The 18,161-nt window shown below is 40.9% G+C and overlaps 1 protein-coding gene across 2 annotated transcripts in view; it reads left to right on the forward strand.

Moving 5' to 3' along the window:
- The window catches only part of LOC114546659 (protein jagged-2), a 76,073-nt gene extending 58,328 nt beyond the window's left edge, over positions 1-17,745 (forward strand). For both annotated transcript variants that reach the window (XM_028565609.1, XM_028565610.1), the window contains 9 exons: positions 715-831; positions 1,416-1,443; positions 3,866-3,951; positions 5,238-5,351; positions 6,086-6,201; positions 7,002-7,262; positions 9,438-9,569; positions 13,641-13,806; positions 14,764-17,745. In XM_028565609.1, coding sequence (XP_028421410.1) covers positions 715-831; positions 1,416-1,443; positions 3,866-3,951; positions 5,238-5,351; positions 6,086-6,201; positions 7,002-7,262; positions 9,438-9,569; positions 13,641-13,806; positions 14,764-15,257 — 1,514 coding nt within the window. In that variant the 3' untranslated portion in view covers positions 15,258-17,745. The remainder of the gene's footprint in view (positions 1-714; positions 832-1,415; positions 1,444-3,865; positions 3,952-5,237; positions 5,352-6,085; positions 6,202-7,001; positions 7,263-9,437; positions 9,570-13,640; positions 13,807-14,763) is intronic.
- Positions 17,746-18,161: the final 416 nt, after the last annotated feature.

Raw genomic sequence — 18,161 nt, forward strand, 5'->3', positions numbered from 1 at the left:
TTAAGCCAGCTACTAGCTAACGGTAACGGTAGGCTAACGTTACCTGCTGCCAAGTGTAACGTTAGTGTTAACTAGCCTCATGTGCAGTGGTGCTTCTTTTGCCTCTAACATCTGTTTTGGAGCATCAGAGAGCAGCATAGGCATTTACATGGCACCGAAATCCGTGTTGCTATTCGGTCCGGTAGATACCAGTCGTTTAGGCACCGGTGCCATATTAGCACCGGGTTTTGGTACCCAACCCTACTGATAGTAGTGTCATAATACAAATGTGATATTATGTAGTTAAGATCTGTCATAGGGCTGCACAATATATCTATTTTTATTTTTTTTTACCTTTAACACGTTGCGAAAGGCATGTCGCAAATCAAAGTCACACTTTGTGTTAGTTAAAAGTAAATATCAAGAGAAAACTGCACTTTAAAATGTAACTGTCATTCCATTTTTTAGTGCTGCCTTTTATGTTCAATTCAATGTTCAATTTGTTCGATAAAAGAAAGTTGGAAATAATTTCCTTTCGTTTGTTTTAAATTCAACAAACAATTTGTTGTATTTTAGCAGAATACTGAACACAGCAGAAATGCGGAACAGAGTACTTTAATATCTGTTTACTTATTGCAAGTAAATCTGGAATGTCAGGCCACATCGCAGCTCTCTCACTGTGGGATCCTCAGAATCTTTTATAAACAGGAATCTTTGGTTTTGTTTTGTTTTTAGCCAAGAACAGCACGTGCGACTCGGGTCCGTGTGAGAACGGAGGGACATGTGTCGGAGTGGGAGAAGCCTTCAACTGTATCTGCAAGGATGGCTGGGAGGGAGCCACCTGCGCACAGAGTACGTCACTGTTATGCCTACCATACATCTTTGAAAAGACTACAGTCTGACACCATCTAAAGACGATTATCTCACATCTAACGTTAAAGACTGTCATAATATGTAAAGACTGGGGATCTTGCAGGGTCACACATTGCAAGTCCTCAACTAGATTTGTTTTTGAAAGATTTAACCAAGCTAGCTAGCATTAGCTGGTAGCGGCGAAAACATTAATAAACTCATCAAAAAGTGTCATTTTCAGTTTCACAAGGGTTAAAGTTGGGTTTAATCGCTTTGAACGTAAAAGCTTGGCTGGGTTTAGCTGCCATATATTTAGCGCCGAGTAAGATTAATCAGGGCTTTCCCAAAGATCTTTGTTTAAGTTTGAAATTACGACTCGGATGTTGACATGAATCTGCTTGTGGAACTCCTAGATGTAGCAGGAATAACTGAGAATATTCCTTAATATTTTCAGATACTATATTTTGTGAAAATATATCATGGGCCTGAAACTGTGGGTTAAAAGTTATTTATTCTCACATACGCGGAAAATGACTTCACCAGGTTCCAGGTTTAGTCATTTGTTTTCCTTATCTCTCTTGCAGATGTTGACGACTGCAACCCACATCCCTGGTAAGACACAGTTCTTTGCTTATCTTAGTAAAAAAAAGAAAAATTAGCAGAAATGCAATATTTTCACCTCTGTGGCCACTATCTGTAGAAAGTGCTGTGCTGGTTTAAGAGCAGTCGGACAGATAGTTAGCTGCAGTTTTCTGGCATGGTGTCAAACATCTCTCTGTTTCAGTTGGATTTGTTTTAACTGGTTGCTACAAACTGCAGATGTTCACTTGTAGAAACATGTTTTATCTTTTTATTGATCTATTGGATGTAGACAGATCCCTATTTGTTCAATCAATTTTCCTTACAGTGTATTGCCTGTTTGGTGTTGATTGGGTTTCCTCTGTTATCTAATTGTAAGTTTAACTTGACCTTACTTGATCTTGGGCATTGATTCAGCGGAGGTGCTCTGGCATGCAGCCCTAAATTCTAGTAACTATTTATCGCTGCTGGGTGCAGCGTTTATTGATCCTTATAAATGTAGAAACATTAGCTCGGTTGACATTTGCATCTTTTGTGAGTCAGTCTGGATCAACTCCAACAACGTGAGATGCATTGTTTCGACTTGAGAATATAAAACCGAGTGTTTGGAGCAGCTACAGGGTTCACCCAGCGACTCTCACACTCAACTCTCATCCTGCACATCTGATTTTATGCTCCGGATTTTCCCTTTTAAAGATTTTGGATACAAAATGTGAAACAAATCCTGAGAAAAATCTCTGAGTTTTAGTTTCTCAGATGTGAGATGTGAGATGTGCTGATATTATCTGACATATATACAGTAATTCAACATATTTGTTGTTTTGGACAAACCAAGACATTTAAATTAACTTGAGTTACAGTAAATTGTGATTAGCGTTTTTTTTTCTCTCTAATTTCTTGACATTTCTTGACCAGAAAAAGGACTATAGCTCTCATCTGGGTTATTGAAAATTGAATTTGAATGAAAAGGAATAAAAACATTGTCAAAAATAAATAAAGAAATAGCACAAAAACACACAAGTGAAGAAAAACCTGGGATTTCCTAAAAGCTTCTCTGAATCCGAAAGGCTACCCAGGACAAAAGCTTCCCCCTTCCCCCCCTCTCCTCCTCACCCTCGTCTACAATGACTGACAGGTGGATTAGTTTTTTGGGAGGAGAAGGCTGCGGGAGAGGAGGGGGGGGCAGGAGAGTGTGAAGAGACGGCCCTCTCACCATTCACCGGCCGGGACCTGGGGGGAGCTGTGGGTAGTGGAGGTGTTGGGTGGTGGTGGAGAGGGGGGGTGGGCTCAGTATGGGGTCAGCAGGGATTTACATATGAAGTCTGGACATTGATCAGGGATCAGCTTCAGCCCTGCTGACACACGTGTGGAAACCCTGAATATTATGCTTCACTATAAGGAAGCCACAATAAAGTTCATAATCAGTGTTTTTCCTTTTTTTTCCCTCTTACTTCTACTACATTTAATATCATAAACTTACTTTTGTTACTTAAGTACCGTTGCTATCAGATACTTTATGACCTTTACTCAAGTGATATTCTAAAAGGTGACTTTAACTTCTACCAAAAGTCCTTTTCTGGCAAGATACAGTAGTGGAAGAAGTATTCAGATGCTTTACTTAGTAAAAGTACTAATACCACACTGTAAAAATACTCTGTTACAAGTACATCCTGCATTGAAAAAAGTATGTAAGTATCATCAGGAAAATGTACTTAAAGTATTAAAAATGAAAGTACTCAATGCAGAAAAATCCTCCCATTGTAGATCCAACCAGTTGTGTGTTTAAAGGTCTTAATATTGTTGGCTAGTTTTATTTATAATAAAACATCAGATTTTATAAACTACATGTGTTTTGTGTGCCAAAAACTTAATGTGTAAAGTAACTAGTACCTAAAGCTGTAACAGATGAATGTAGTGGAGTAAAAAGTTCAATATTTCTCTCTGAAATGTAGCGGAGTAGAAGTAGAAAGTGGCATGAAAAGAAAAGACTCAAGTCTACAAGTACAAGTACCTCAACATGTGTATTTCAATACAATACTTGAGTGAATGTACTTAGTTACATTCCGCCACTGGTAAGATATTTGTACTTTTACTTAAGTATTGCTTTCAAGTACTTTATACAAGACTGCTGCACAAAGAAGCAGAATGTTTATCCTCTCAGGGAAGAACTGAAGAAACTTTTCCCTCTCTCTCTTTAAACCTGTGCAGCAGCAGCGGCAGTGATTTCACCTCGTTCTTTCTGTATATGTGTTTGTACTTTCTTTTCCTTTGTATTTTTTTACCATTGTTTTTGAAATAGTTGTTCTTGTATTCTATCCTATTTATTATTTCTTGTATATTCTGTATGTGTGCTGTGTGTCTGATATTTTGCTGCTGTAACACTGAAATTCCCCAATTTGGGATCAGTAAAAGTCAATCTAATCTAATCTAATCTAACCTGTTCCCCTTTCTGCAGCTACAATGGCGGCGTCTGCGTCGACGGCGTGAACTGGTTCCGCTGCGAGTGCGCCCCTGGGTTTGCCGGACCGGACTGCCGCATCAGTGAGTCCCTGGGAACCCAAGGGGGCGTGTGGAGGGGTCGGGTGGGCGGGGGGTCAGAGGTGGAAAGGCCGCGGCAGGGGAGTGCGAGCCCATTGTCTCAGGGCGACAGATTAGGAAGCCTTTAAGGAAGACTGTCTTAACCTCTCCCCCCTCCGCGCTGAGCCGAGGTCAGAGCCGAGGGTCCGTCAGACGGGTCAGTGCGCTCTCCCGTGGCCCTCTGAGAGAAATCTCTTCAGAAAAAGCCCCTTTCACAACCAGAGTGTTATCCAATTGAAGCGTTTCGAGACAAACTGCTCTAAACCCATTGTGCAAAGAAGGATCTCTCTGAATACCGTCGCTCATTGAAGATAAGAGTTTGAATATAACATTCAAATCTCTCAAAGCTCAGTTTGTTCCCAGCTGAAGTTTCAGGAAGAAGAAGACTTGAAGGAGAGATCAACAGTATGCGACATAATGCGAAAGGCTGCGACATATCGCGAAAGACACTCAGAGGTTTTTTTTGCGTTGGTTGAAAGAAAATATCATCAAAATACTGCACTTAAAAATAATATAACATTTATTCTTTTTAGTTCTGCCTTTTATATTCAATTCAATGTTCAATTTGTTCAATTAAGGAATGTTTGAAATTATTTCCTTTCATTTGTTTTAAATCCAACAAGCAGTTCGTTTTGTATTTTAGCAGAATACTGAAAGCAGCAGAAATGCGGAACAGAGTAAGATCTGTTCATGTATCGCAAGTAATATCGGTATCGCAACATTCAACAACTTTATCACATATTTTCCTCAGATGGTAAAGCCCTAGACCTGTGTGACATTTTTAAGTTAAGAGGAGTCTGTTTGTCTCTCCTCCATTTCATTAAAAAGGTAATTTATATTAACCTGGGAAAACCCTGACGAACTTCCGGCAAATTTGAGATTTGCTCTGCAAGTCCGTCTGGCCAAGAGCCCATTCAAGCCCATTTCCAATTTTTCCAAATCGAGGCACCAATCACAACCGTTGAGGCGGGCTTTACACCAATCACAACCGTTGAGGTGGGCTTTACACGAGACGTGAGCGGCGTCCGTTGGTGACGACAACTTAGTTACAACTGAGAAGGGTCTGGTGTCAACCAGATTACATTCATACCAAAAATCAATAAGAGATCCTCATTATTACCTGGATAGTCTGTTTCCAGCTCCTGTGTAAAAGTCTAAATTGTGCCTGAGGACTCTAAAATCTCTGAGTTAAAGAGTCTCTGTACACCACACATGTCTAAAATAACAGCTGTGTGCTTTTTTTTTTCCAGACATAGATGAGTGCCAGTCGTCTCCTTGTGCCGAAGGTTCCACCTGCGTGGATGAAATTAATGGCTACCGCTGCGTTTGTCCCCCGGGACACGCTGGAGCGCGCTGTCAGGAGTGTAAGTGCCATAAATATCTACAGCAGTGGTCTTCAACGTTTTCAAGAGAGACAGATCAGGGACCCCCTACTACATATTCTGTAGAATGAAGTTGGATATTAACGTGTGGGCAGCCTCATGCCTTTATACAAGCTATTCAAATAATAGTTGTTGGCATGATTTTATAAATCATGTTTTAGGCCAGAAAGCCTATCATCAATGTTTTTGTTTCACAAATAGGCCGATTTACATTTGCTAATAATATTCATGTTAATGCAGTGAGTTAATTGCAGTAACTGAGTGTAAATATTTACATGAGAAGAGACTCAGGTGTTATGTCATGTTAGATGACAAAAAATATAAATATACACATATACACACACGTACATAAACATATATATACATAAACATATATAGACACGCAAATGTAATCCTACATTAACCTCCTGGTGAGAGTAGTTGAAATATCCATTCCAGTGTAGGACATGAAAGGCTCCCATGTTCTATGAAACACATCATCTTTAGAATGTAGCACACAAGGGAAGTAATCAGGTGAGATGTATTCAAGTATGACCTTATGCCACTGCCCGGACCCCCCTGCTGGAGATCTCTGCTCTACTGTATGTTGTGTTAACACTAACAGTTAGTTGACTAGCTCCGGTGGATTTCCCTGATGGGTTCAGTAAAGAAGAAAATTGACAACCCAGCCACTTGCCTTTTTGTTTTCTCAACGTCTCCTTTTCTTCTCCCCCCAGTCATCGGCCTCGGGAAGTCGTGTCGTCACGCTGGCTTGCAGTTTCCTCACGGCAGCCGCTGGGAGGAGGAGTGCAACGCCTGCCAGTGTGTCAACGGATACGTCGGCTGCTCCAAGGTCAGGCTCGCAAAGAAGGGTTAATCAAATAATGACGTTGCATAATAGGGCTGCAATAAAGTAGGGATAGACTGTTTATCGGCTCTGGCTGATTATCAGGGTATGTTTTGGCAGTTTGCAGATTATCTGTATTGGCGTTTTATTTGCCTGATAACCAATAAAGTTATGAATTAAAAAGTGGTCTACTTTGGCTCGGCTACAGCTCTGTGTCTGTCCCTCTGCCTTGGTTTCACTCACCACTGAGTCGGACTTAATGTCCCGCCCACTAGAACTCTATCTGACTCTCTGTTACTGGCTATTATGTTGAAAGTTTCTCATTTATTAAATAATTGCTTAAAGCATTTAAACAAAGTTTTGTGTTGGAGTTTGTAACATTACAAAATCTTGATTTTGACTTAAATATTTTCATTTTCACTGTAAATGCATATCCAAAAATCAGCTCTCGGTTTCATTACCTACTAATAATTGGTATCGGCCTTAAAAAATCAGTATTGGTCGATCCCTACAATAAACACATTGTGAAATGCTGCGACGATTAGTTCCAAATATCGGTTATGTGTTTTATTGACTAATAATTGGTATTGGAATTGGCCCTAAAAAACAAATATTGGTCGACCTATAGTGGAAAATTATAGTGGTTTTGAAACGGTGACTTTTTTCCAAACCACGGTATACCTTTAAACCTATAATGCCATCTGTTTGTCATTTTTTCCCTACCGAGACCGTTTGCACAGCCAGTTTTCTGAGTGACGCACGAGTCCAAAGCAGTGAATGAATGAAGCTGTCCATGTTGTTTCCAGGTGAGATGTGGCCGCCGGCCCTGCCTCCTCCCGAAAGCTCCGCCCCCCCCAGACGCCGATGCCCCCCCATGCCCCGCCGGCCACGAGTGTGTGGAGCATCAGTTCCTCACCTGCTTCTCGCCGCCCTGCCACCAGTGGGGCGTGTGTTCAACGCCCGACCCCCCGACTCCCCTGCACACCCAGTGCGAGCCCAACAGTGGTTACCTTGACAACAGCTGTGCTCGCATCACGCTCATCTTCAAAAAGGACAAAGTGCCGCAGGTGAGGGATTTTCTGTTTCGTGCTATTTTGAGCCTTGTTAGTGGTATCAAATAGCGATTTACCCTGTGCCCCGAAAGCTAGCATTAGCAGCTAACCACCGGCTTGCGTCAGCTTCTTTCAAGCTAGACACACATTCGATTAGCATGAAAACAGATCCCAGAGAACATTCGACTCGGTACACATATGTTATTAACACCTAGGTTCATTATGCGCCAAAATTGTCCTTTAAGATGTTGGCACACAAAACACATGTAGATGTGATGTTTTACTCTAAATGAAACTAGCCAACAATATAACGGCCTACAAGTCCAGCTGAGATGATCAGACTACCTTTCTACAATGGATTTGTCTGCATTGAGTATTTTTACTTTTAATACTTTAAGTAACATTTTCAATGCAGGACTTTGACTTGTAACAGAGTATTTTTACAGTGTGGTATTAGTACTTTTACTTAAGTAAAGTATCTGAATACTTCTTCCACCACTGTTCATTGCAACTTTTAGTACATTTGTATTTATTTTTGGTGGACTCAACAAGTCATTTCAAGATGTTGCTTTGGACGGCATTTTTGCCAAAAAAATCAAAACATCGTAGTAGGAAGGAAGTGGGCTCGACCATCAACAACAGAATGTGTCAGTGCTTCAACAGCTGCTGCCACTTTGCCTTTGAGCAAGGCACGGCAACCTGAAATGTTTTTTTTCAATAACTTCGTTCAGTGTTTGACACAGCTTCCATAGTTTTATAGTTTTTAATTCTTCCTTCTTCGGTACTAAAAAAAATATAAAAGAGGAAAAAATGCAAAGATGGCCCCTTGCAATGAAAAAAAAAAAGATTATTGGTGCTTTAAAAAGTTATGTTTAACAAGAGAATATTTGAAATATGACATTTAAACATAATGCTTTGTGGTTTCAATGTTCGAAATGCAAGCCAGGCTGTGATTGCAGAGGGTGCAGCTTTTTATCAGCCCTGAAGCGCTGCTGGGACTAGAAGTTTCTGCGAGTTGTCGCTGAGAGAAAAGTCTGAAATAAGGCTGGAGAGGCATTTGAAAACCACCAGCAGGCCTCTAATCCAATCATCAGGTCTTTTGTCATGCTCGTGGATGTGTCTTGTCATAACAATTCATCAGAACTCATTTTCCTCCCACCCTGGATTGTTAACGTTTGATAATTGCTGGATGTTAACAACCCAGGGTCGGTAGAAATTGTTTGTCTCGTGATATAAACTCCCACTTCGTCCAACCCTGCCACACATCATGAAAACAAATCATGGAGCAAAGAAAAGGCAGTGAAGCTGCAGTTTTTTTTTTATCAGTGTGTGGATTTTTTTTTTTTTTTTTTGTTGATGAAAAATAAAAACTTTGTATGTGGTAGAAAAAAGCTGACAGCGGCCTTTAAAAGACATAATATCACTCAGGACTACTTGAAGCTGTCTCTGCTGGCTGTTTTGTGGAGGGAGACGACTTTTACTGCAGCCAGAGATAAAGTCCATCAACTTACCCTGTAAAGTTCAATTCAATTTCATTTATAATGTCATCATCATATAGAAGTTATCTCAGGACACTTAATATTGTTTTTCAGATTTTCATGCCAATAAAGCAATTAGAATTTGTATGTCTAGACCACACTACAGAGACCCAACAATTGCTTCTAGGAGCAAGTGTTTGGTGCGACAGTGGCAAGGAAACAATTCCGTTAAACAGGCAGAAACCTCAGGCACAACCAGGCTCTTGGTGGGGGAGGGGGGAAGGAAGGGGGGAAGGGAGGGGGAGAGAGAATGAGAGAGAGGGACACAGAAATATGACTCATAGTGGCGGACGTCCTTAATGAAGCTTCGTTCTTCTCTTGTTAGTCCAGATGGTGTTCCTGTTGTTTACTGCTGTATCATGAAAACCTTAACCTGCGGCAGCTCTGAATCATCTTTTATGAATGGAAATGAATCGGTTCATTCTGACAAGATACTGATCTGAGATCTGAGCCACAGCGTCCCCCCGCTGGGCCTAGGCAGTCTAATTGGCTGCATCTGAAACAGACTTAGGAATCTTCTAAATGGATTGTTCCTCGCCAGCAGTGCAAATACTAATCTGTGTGTGTGTGTGTGTGTGTGTGTGTGTGTGTGTGTGTGTGTGTGTGTGTGTGTGTGTGTGTGTGTGTGTGTGTGTGTGTGTGTGTTTTGCAGGGCACCATTGTAGAGAAGATCTGCTCCGAGCTGCGGTACCTCCCTGTCACTCGGACGCTGGCCGAGGAGCGAGCGCTGCTCATCCTCTGTGACCAGTCCTACTCCAACAGCGACGCAGTGGAGGTTGCCATGGTGATTATTACACACACACACACACACACACACACATTGATATTAAGTATTGGCCCAATAAACACACACTTTGTCACAGGCCCTGACTGCACTTTCCTCTTTGTAGTTTGGCTTATTTAAAGTCATGTAATTTACTTTTTTTGCACTTACTTCTTGCTGTTCGGAGTTTGTACCTTCAAGGTTAAAAGCACTTCATTGGAATTTGCTTTGGATAAAAGTGACCCAGATAAAATAATATCACAGGTACACAACCTATGAAGTAAACCACGCCTCTTTATTATCATGAAACATTTTTTTTCAACTGTATCCCCCCCCTTGTCATTTTTGTTGCTATGAACATGTATAGGGTCAAGTGCCAACAACTAATAGTTGAAATAATAATAATAAATAGTCCGACCAATAATCACTTATATAATTACAATTTGACATATCCAAACTCAAGACCTTAGCTAATGTTAGCAATGAATTGCAGTTAAACCAAGAATGCCCAAAAATGTAAAAGAAAATTGACAATTATGTTATAATTGATACAGGCCTAGTGGTGGTCTTATATTTAACGATACTGATCCATTCACAGTAAATGTTTTACTGAAATACTGTCTGCTGGGTATTCGGCCATCCATCTAAATTTGGTGTATGCAGTTTACAAAAAAACACAAAAAAAATTTTTTGTGGAGTTACTACTTTGATTGAAGTCCGTGAAGCAGGAGAAGAAATGCTACAGAAACTACGCACTATAACTTTAATACTTTTTTGAAAGTTTTTTTTTCCCAAAAAAATTTAAATATGTCTGAAAATATACATTAACATGAATCCAACATATTTGTAAAAAACAACCTTATCAACATTGATGATACGCCTAGTGGCCTGTAAGGTAGCACTATGGGAGCCATCCACAGATACAGTTCAGCTTAAGGATTCACTGTGACTTCCACATGTATTTGACATTAGAATATAAAAATAATTATTATCTTAATAGCTTAGTATTGTAGTAGGACACCATAAAATGTATGTATAAATGCTCTAAGCCACAATATATGTAGTAGGGTGTCCCTGCTAGTCTCACTTTTGGGTTAGGGGTCCTTGGCCTAAAAGTTTATCTCTTTATTTAGAGATAAAATTGAAAGTTGGAACCTGAAATGATTAACCCATTAATGAGTTTGATATATAAATTGTCCTGCAGATATATATATATATATATATATATACATACATATACACAGCAACACACACCGTCAAATTTGAAATCCGCTGCCTTCTCTCCACCTCACTTTCCATCTTTTCTTTTCCCTTCTTTGTTACATCACACTTCATTTGTCACTGCAAATCGTTTCCAGAGGAGTCCAGTAAAATCAGCACTTTTTCTATTTGGAGTTTCTTCCCTCTTTGTTTAAAAAAGAAACAAGAAAGAGAAAAAGAATAGACAGAAGAGGGAGAGGTGTTTGAAGCTTATAACAACATCTGGATGAGATTAAGCATTTCTGCTGGGACACCTTGCTGATCTTTGTCTCTGCTCTTCTTTCTCTTCTTTTTTCGCTTTCTGTTTCTCTTTCTCCCTCACTCTTTTCTTTGCTGCTGTCTTTTCTACCTCTCTTTCCTCTAATGTTCGGCCCTCTCTTTCTCTCTCCCCTTTTCTCTCTCCTCCCTCCTTCCTCCCTCGGCCACCCAGACTCAGGGGGGAAATCAGTCTCATCAGGGCTCTAAGCTTTTAATGGAGGGGATTAGTTTTTGTTCCTCTGATGTTTGCAGGCCTGTTTTGAGCGACAGATACAGGAAAAGGAGTGGTGAACCTGACATCCACCCAAACCCCACAACAAGGGGAAAACAAAACTCACTCCCTCTCGCTGACGACTCGTGTTGCAGCAAACTGTCTGCGCTAATATCCGAGTGTGGATGAAATCTTTAAGAACCCAGCGAAGCCACGCCGAGTGGCGATTCATTCTCTTCCATTCTCTGTTTGTAAACCCCTGAAACGCTCTGCTGCTAGGCCTCCAACCTGAGCAAGAAACAAGTGGTTCAATATGTTTCTCTGTGTGTGTGTGTGTGTGTGTGTGTGTGTGTGTGTGTGTGTGTGTGTGTGTGTGTGTGTGTGTGCGCGCGCGCTTTATCTTGACATGTTGAGGCTGTGTCAAGTGTGAAAAATCAACCGATCTTCCAAATAGCTTCTTCAAGTAGTTTTAGAAAAATGTTTGGAAGCAACATCCAGACACATTGTCAGGGAAGCCTCGAGAGCTAAGTTAGCTTTTTTTCATCATGCACAATGTCCTTTTAAACTAGGTATAGACTGATTATCGGCCATGGCTGATTATTCTGCCGTGTTTTGGCAGTTTGCAGATTATCTGCATCAGCGTTTTATTTGCCTGACTACCGATAAAGTTAATGAATTAAAAAGTGTGCTGCTTTGGCTCGGCTACAGCTCTGTCTGTCGCTCTGCTTCGGGTTCACTCACCACTCCTGTAATACATCAATACATATTTTTATATTTGACTGAAAGAGACCTTTATATTGTTAATCGCAATTACTTCTGAGACAATTAATTGTACAGTCAAATTTGGAATTGTTACAGCTCTAATTGTCCAACATGTAGTTAAATGCCAATGCCATTGCCCAATAATAAATATGAAACCATGCTAACTTTCAGTAGATTATCTTTCTGGACACCCAGACACAGTCAGCAGTACTGAGGTCGCGTAGTTGGCCTGCGTGGTGACGATGCGGCCTGTCAATCACTCTGGGGGCGGGGCTAGAGGTGTGTGAATGAGCTGCTGATTCTCTCCGGAGAAGAAAAGAGGAGTGTTTGTCCCTGGCCGAGCGGGGAGCACAGCTGGCCTGTTCTCTATTGTTTGTCCTAATTGAACTGCACAGCACACAGCTAATCCCCCTCTGCCCCCCTTTGCTCTCACCCTCAGCACCTTATTAGGCAATTAACTCCACCCTCTGTGGTCTCAGTAGGGGGGGCGGGGGGAGTCTGCAGCCTGCCAGATGTTAGGAGGACAATCTCTTTTATTCTGACGGATGAATGTGTGTGTTTTTTCTTTCTCTTTTTTGTTGTTGTCCTACATAGCCTCAAGCAACATTCTGACCATTTGGCAAATGGGCTTTATTTTCCTTTCTCTACTGTACTGATTGAATCTGTGCTGTCAGTTCCTTCACTCAAACCGCGTGCTTCTGCATGTTTCCCCCGTTACCCACAAATGGGCTTTTCTCTACATTATCACCGACCATTTTTTTTAAGCGTACCACAAGGTTTAAGAGTGCATTTGGGTTCCCTGTAGTGAACTTTCAGATGCTCAAAACTTCCTTCAAACAAGCAATGAATGAATGACAACGATTATTACATATCAAAACAAAAACACAGAAATTTTTTCACAAATAAGCCAAAAATAATACACATACTGGACATATATACACATATATAAATATTCATACACACACATACATACATACATTCATACATACACTACACTACACATAAATATACTTATTTACATACACACATCGCATATATCGTTGCTGTTGGGTGAAAACCATATTTTTGTTGGCTAATTTGAAAACATTAGATTGAGCTATTTACCTCAGACAAAGTCGGACAAAATCGTCCCGGTTTAAATATTTGTGAAACCCACAGACAGACGTGAAGGGTGACCTATAGCACTGATTTACAGGAAAAAAAATTTAAATGACGCAATATGGAGATACAAGGTTTCTGCCCGACAGCGACGATATGCACTATATACTTTTTTTTTTCATACACATTAGTTATACGTGTATATTACGCAAACAAGCACACATACATAACATACCTAATATATTCGGCCGACTTTCTAAATCAAGCGATGCATTTGAGAGCTGATGTATGTACAGTATGTCTCTATGTTAAAGGATGCTGAATCCACTGTGAAACAGAAACCCCTCGAATGCAACAAACCCCAAACTTCACCTATACCATTTCTCACACACTCACGCCGTTTTCAACACGTGGAATGCCGTGTTAACGCAAAACTAACTGATTCCTGTCCTCCATCACTCTCTGTCTCTCTCTCTCTTCTCTCTCTCTCTCCACCTGTGCAGTCCTTTGAGCAGGACGGGCGATCGAAGGACAGTGATCGGGACCGCGGTCAGATCCAGAAGGCCGCCAGCGCCGTCATTGGTGCCCTGTCCAAACGCCACAACAGCAGCATCATGCTGGCCGTGGTGGAGATCAAAGTGGAGATGCCGGTTGAGCCGCCGCCTGTTGGTGAGCCACGTTCAATTACATCTTTGTTAAATAGGTGGAGTAGTATATAGTGGAAAGAATGTGGAAATAAAAATCAAGTAATTCTGTTGTCTACACCAGAGATCTTCAACAGGGGGTCCAGGACCCCTAGGGGGTCCTCAGAGTCAATGCAGGGGTGACCACCCTGAAAGTTTTTTTAAAAAATCACAAAGTCTTAACATGAATCCAACATATTATTTTTATTATTATTATTATTATTATTATTAAGGCCATCCAGAGATCCAGTTCAGCCTAAGGAGTCACTGTGCCAAATGTATATGTAACATTAAAACATGTACTAAAATATGTACAAAGGCTTTAAGCCGCCCTACACATTCTAGTAGGCCCAGTTTGTTATGCAACTCCATTTTATACAGTATATATAGAATCCTCCATCTCTCTTTCAGTTAAGGGGTCCTTTGCTTAAAAAACGTTGAGGGGTTCCGATTAGGGGTGTAACGATATATCGATTCAATCCTCAACAATCCAATATTATTGATGGAAAATATACAGTAAATACATATCGTCATCTTTAAGATCCGACTTTATTTTGAAATTCTCCCTTTGTATTTATTCATTTTATTGTGTTTTTATTTTAAATGTCTGGAAGAGCTCAGTAATGAAATTGTCAAATCATATTTTAGTTGCATTTAGTAAATATAACGTGTGTTGAATTGAGCTTATGTATCGTCTCGTATCAGTCACAGGCCCCTAAAATGAATCGAATCAAAATCGTATCGTGGCAGACTTTATGATATCAGTAAATATTGTCTCCTTGTCTAAAGAATCAATATAATATTATATCTACATAAAAACGTGTAATTCACACCCCCTAGGTCTGGCTGTAGATGCATTGAGCATGTGAATGTCAAACGCTCTTTATTTTCTTCCAGAGAAATGTCCTTTCTAACATCCTGGTTCCGACTTTGTCCCCCTCAGGTTACCTGGTCCCGGTGCTGTGCGTGCTCTTCAGCCTCCTGTGGATCTTCTGCATCGTCGTCTGCATCTGGTGGACGCGCAAGCGGAAGAAAGAGCGCGAGAGAGCGGCCCGCTCCGAGGACACCACGGTCAACAACCAGCTGGAGCCGCTGCGGAACAACCGCGGAAAAGACATTCAGTACGAATGCAAGAAGCTGATTGGCCCGTCGGACCGGGCGTGCGACGGCGCCGAGGGCGAGGAGGTAGGGGAGCCGGACGGCGAGCCGGAGGAAGACGAGGAGAGGGCGCTGGGCATGGGGGACAAGTGTCCGCCGCAGAAGTGCGCTGTAGCAACACCGCAGGACAGGGGGGTGGGTAAGGGAGGGGTCATCTGCACGTCCCGCAGCGGTCCGGTCAAGGCGCCGCACCGGACGGCCTACAGCCCCAAAGACAACCGGTGTAAAAACCTCAACGCCGCCAAGCTCAGCGAGGACATTAAAGACCATTACGTATGAACTCGCGAGAGGGACGAGGGACCTTTTTCTGAATCAAAGAGACAAAAATAAACTGCGATGTCTTCAACATCACTGAATTTTCAACTCTTAAAAAAAGCACCAAAAGTGAAGATTAAAGATGCTTTAATTTTCTATTTTTTTTGTTTTTGTTTGTCACACCTTATTTAACTTCTTCTTCGTCTGCAAGCACGGATCCTTATTTTATACCAAAAAACAAGCAAAAAAAAATAAATACAGAAAAACAACACAAAAAGAAAAAAGAAAAAAACCCACAGCTTCTGGATTTCTGTTTTTTCTCGTCACACTGTTGGAATCAAGAAGAGTTTTCTCTTTCACCGCTCCCGATTTCTTCCTGTTTACAAACTGTTTTTTCCACTTTGCCTCACCAGAACTAACGCTTTCCCTTTTCTTTTCTTTTTTCTTACGACTTTGAGATCTAACTAAGCGTCGTCAGCTGGCAGCTGTTAACATTGTTTCTACTCTTTGGTTTTGTTCGGCTCCTCTCTGCCTTAGCCCAAACCTGCGGGCCTTTTCTACACTGTGAAAAAATGTCTTTTTATAAAAAAAAAAAAAAAAAAAAGATTTTATATACATCTAAGTTCTTGAAAGTCGGCGCAGAATTCACTATATGAGCTTTTTTTTTGTTTACATTCAAAAAAAAAATGATTTCCATTTTGTGTTAAGGCTTAAAGTTCTTACTTTTAAATAATGATGCCACTGCTTCCTGCAAGTCTCCGTGATGATTTCTTTCACTATTTGCTTTGGTAGAAAAGTGCCTTTTAGCCCTTATTCTTTTCTCTTTTTTCTCTCTGCCTATAGAGTTTATGAAAGCAGAATTTTAAATACTTATAAAGGGAACGATGTCCTAGTAACAACTCTTCACACCACAGTACAGGTTATTTTCTTTGCGATGTACATATGTAAATATGACAAGAAAATGGCTGTGTATATTTGAATTTAGTAACTTAAGTGATGCTTTGTATCATAGTTATTCTGAAGACTTGTTTTTGTTTTTAATGATGTCATTCCGTTTTGTAGTGTCTGTCGACACTATGACAGGTTTTATACAGATCTATTTTTAATCATGAGCATTGGCTTGAAAAGAAAACAGGTCATGATTGTTTTGTCTCTATGTGTTGATGAGGATTATTTGTCACAGCTGTTAACACAAACGCAGAGTTGCTGTTTGTCACTGAGAGAGGTTGTTAGGATCCGAGCAGCGTTCACTGCTGCAACTGGAGAAACCTCCTTTATAACAGTCCTGTTCATTTCATTGGAGACTTCTTTTTGATCCCCTAAAAAAAAATTCCTCACCTGCAAGATTCACCTTTCCACTTCCGGGATTGCTCCGGTGCCGCCGGAAATTCCGCCAGATGTCACTCTTAAGGCCAGATGTCAGTTACCTTCCTCTGTCTTTGGGTTGTAATTCTAAACTCCGGTGGATTTGTGAGGACTATGGTTAACTGCTCCTCAGATCTCTGCAGGGTAAATCCAGACAGCTAGCTAGACTATCTGTCCAATCTGAGTTTTCTGTTGCACGACTAAAACTATTTTTGAACGTACACGTGTTCCACCAAAACAAGTTCCTTCCCGAAGCTATTTTGAAGCGGCACCGTGGCTCCGTCCAGCGCTTAGCGCTGCCCAAGACGTGATTGGTTTAAAGAAATGCCAATAAACCAGAGCACGTTTTTCTCCCATCCCGGAATGCTGTGTGGACTAGCCAGACCCTCCCTCCTCCTCCACAGTGCTGTGGAGGAAGGTCTGGCAAAGCGAGACTAACCTTTCTATAACAGCTATTTAAGTTTTAGGTTTAGCATGTGAATGTGCTGGCCAGTAGTTCTCTGTCCGTGAATCTCGGGGGTGGAACTTCTGAAAGGGTGGGGGGTTGTTTGGCAGTTAAGTTCAATTATCAACAATCTTTGCGCAGCACCGCTTACTGCACCTTTAATTACTTTGAAATGGTTCGAGTATCTGTGTGAACATTATGTTTTAAGAGCCCTTCTACACCCATTCATTCAAAGCATCAAAGGCCGACCCTCCCAAATGACTAAATGTCATTGATTTCACTGCTCATTTTTTTAGACTCAATTTTGTAAATGATGCTTTAGCTCAGCCCACTAACATTTCTTTTGGCAAATACTTTCTGTCTTTTTTTGCTTTTTCCACATCATTTCATGCAGGTGTTTCACATCCTACTGGCTGTATGTACATAATAAAAACAGCCTGTTAGCATTTAGAGCATCAGTGCACAGGGAGGTAATACTGGGCCACGTGGCAGCAGCCCAAATGTTTTTGGTTTCCTTTTGTGTAAGATATTTGTATAAGTCTGTAGAAATAAGACATCAGTAATTTATTTTAGCAACTGTCTGAACCCTTCATGAAGGCTGATCTGTCCTCTTTGATCCACAGTTCCCTTTTACTTTGAAATGATGCTGTGGGTAGAAACATTACAGTAATTAAAGAAACCAGTCTGGTGTGTCCAACATTATCATGGGAAATGACTTAAGCTGTGTCCAAAATCACTTCCTCATTCACGTATTTAATACTCCCGACATGGAAAACAGTCAACTACTCGATAGTGAGATTAATAGACACTCAAATACAGTCAATATATCAGGTTGAAAATTGGACAGATTTCAGACACATCTTTTGTTTTCATGTGATTTCACAGCGTCCATTTTATTTCAGCTTTTTCTATTCCTCTTTTTTTTGGCTTCATCATTTTTTTAATCCCATGTAAATGTTACAGACCATCAGATCAAAGATTCTGAGGAGCTCTGCTGCAGGCTGTCTAGTCCATTACCTGCTCGTAATTAGGGACTCCAAATGGCACAAAATACAGTAAAGTAGCCCTGTGCAGCATCGGAGACCGGGGTCTGCATCTGATTTCTCTTTTCAATACAC

The sequence above is a fragment of the Perca flavescens genome, chromosome 20, assembly GCF_004354835.1.
Source record: "Perca flavescens isolate YP-PL-M2 chromosome 20, PFLA_1.0, whole genome shotgun sequence".
Lineage (NCBI taxonomy): Eukaryota > Metazoa > Chordata > Actinopteri > Perciformes > Percidae > Perca > Perca flavescens.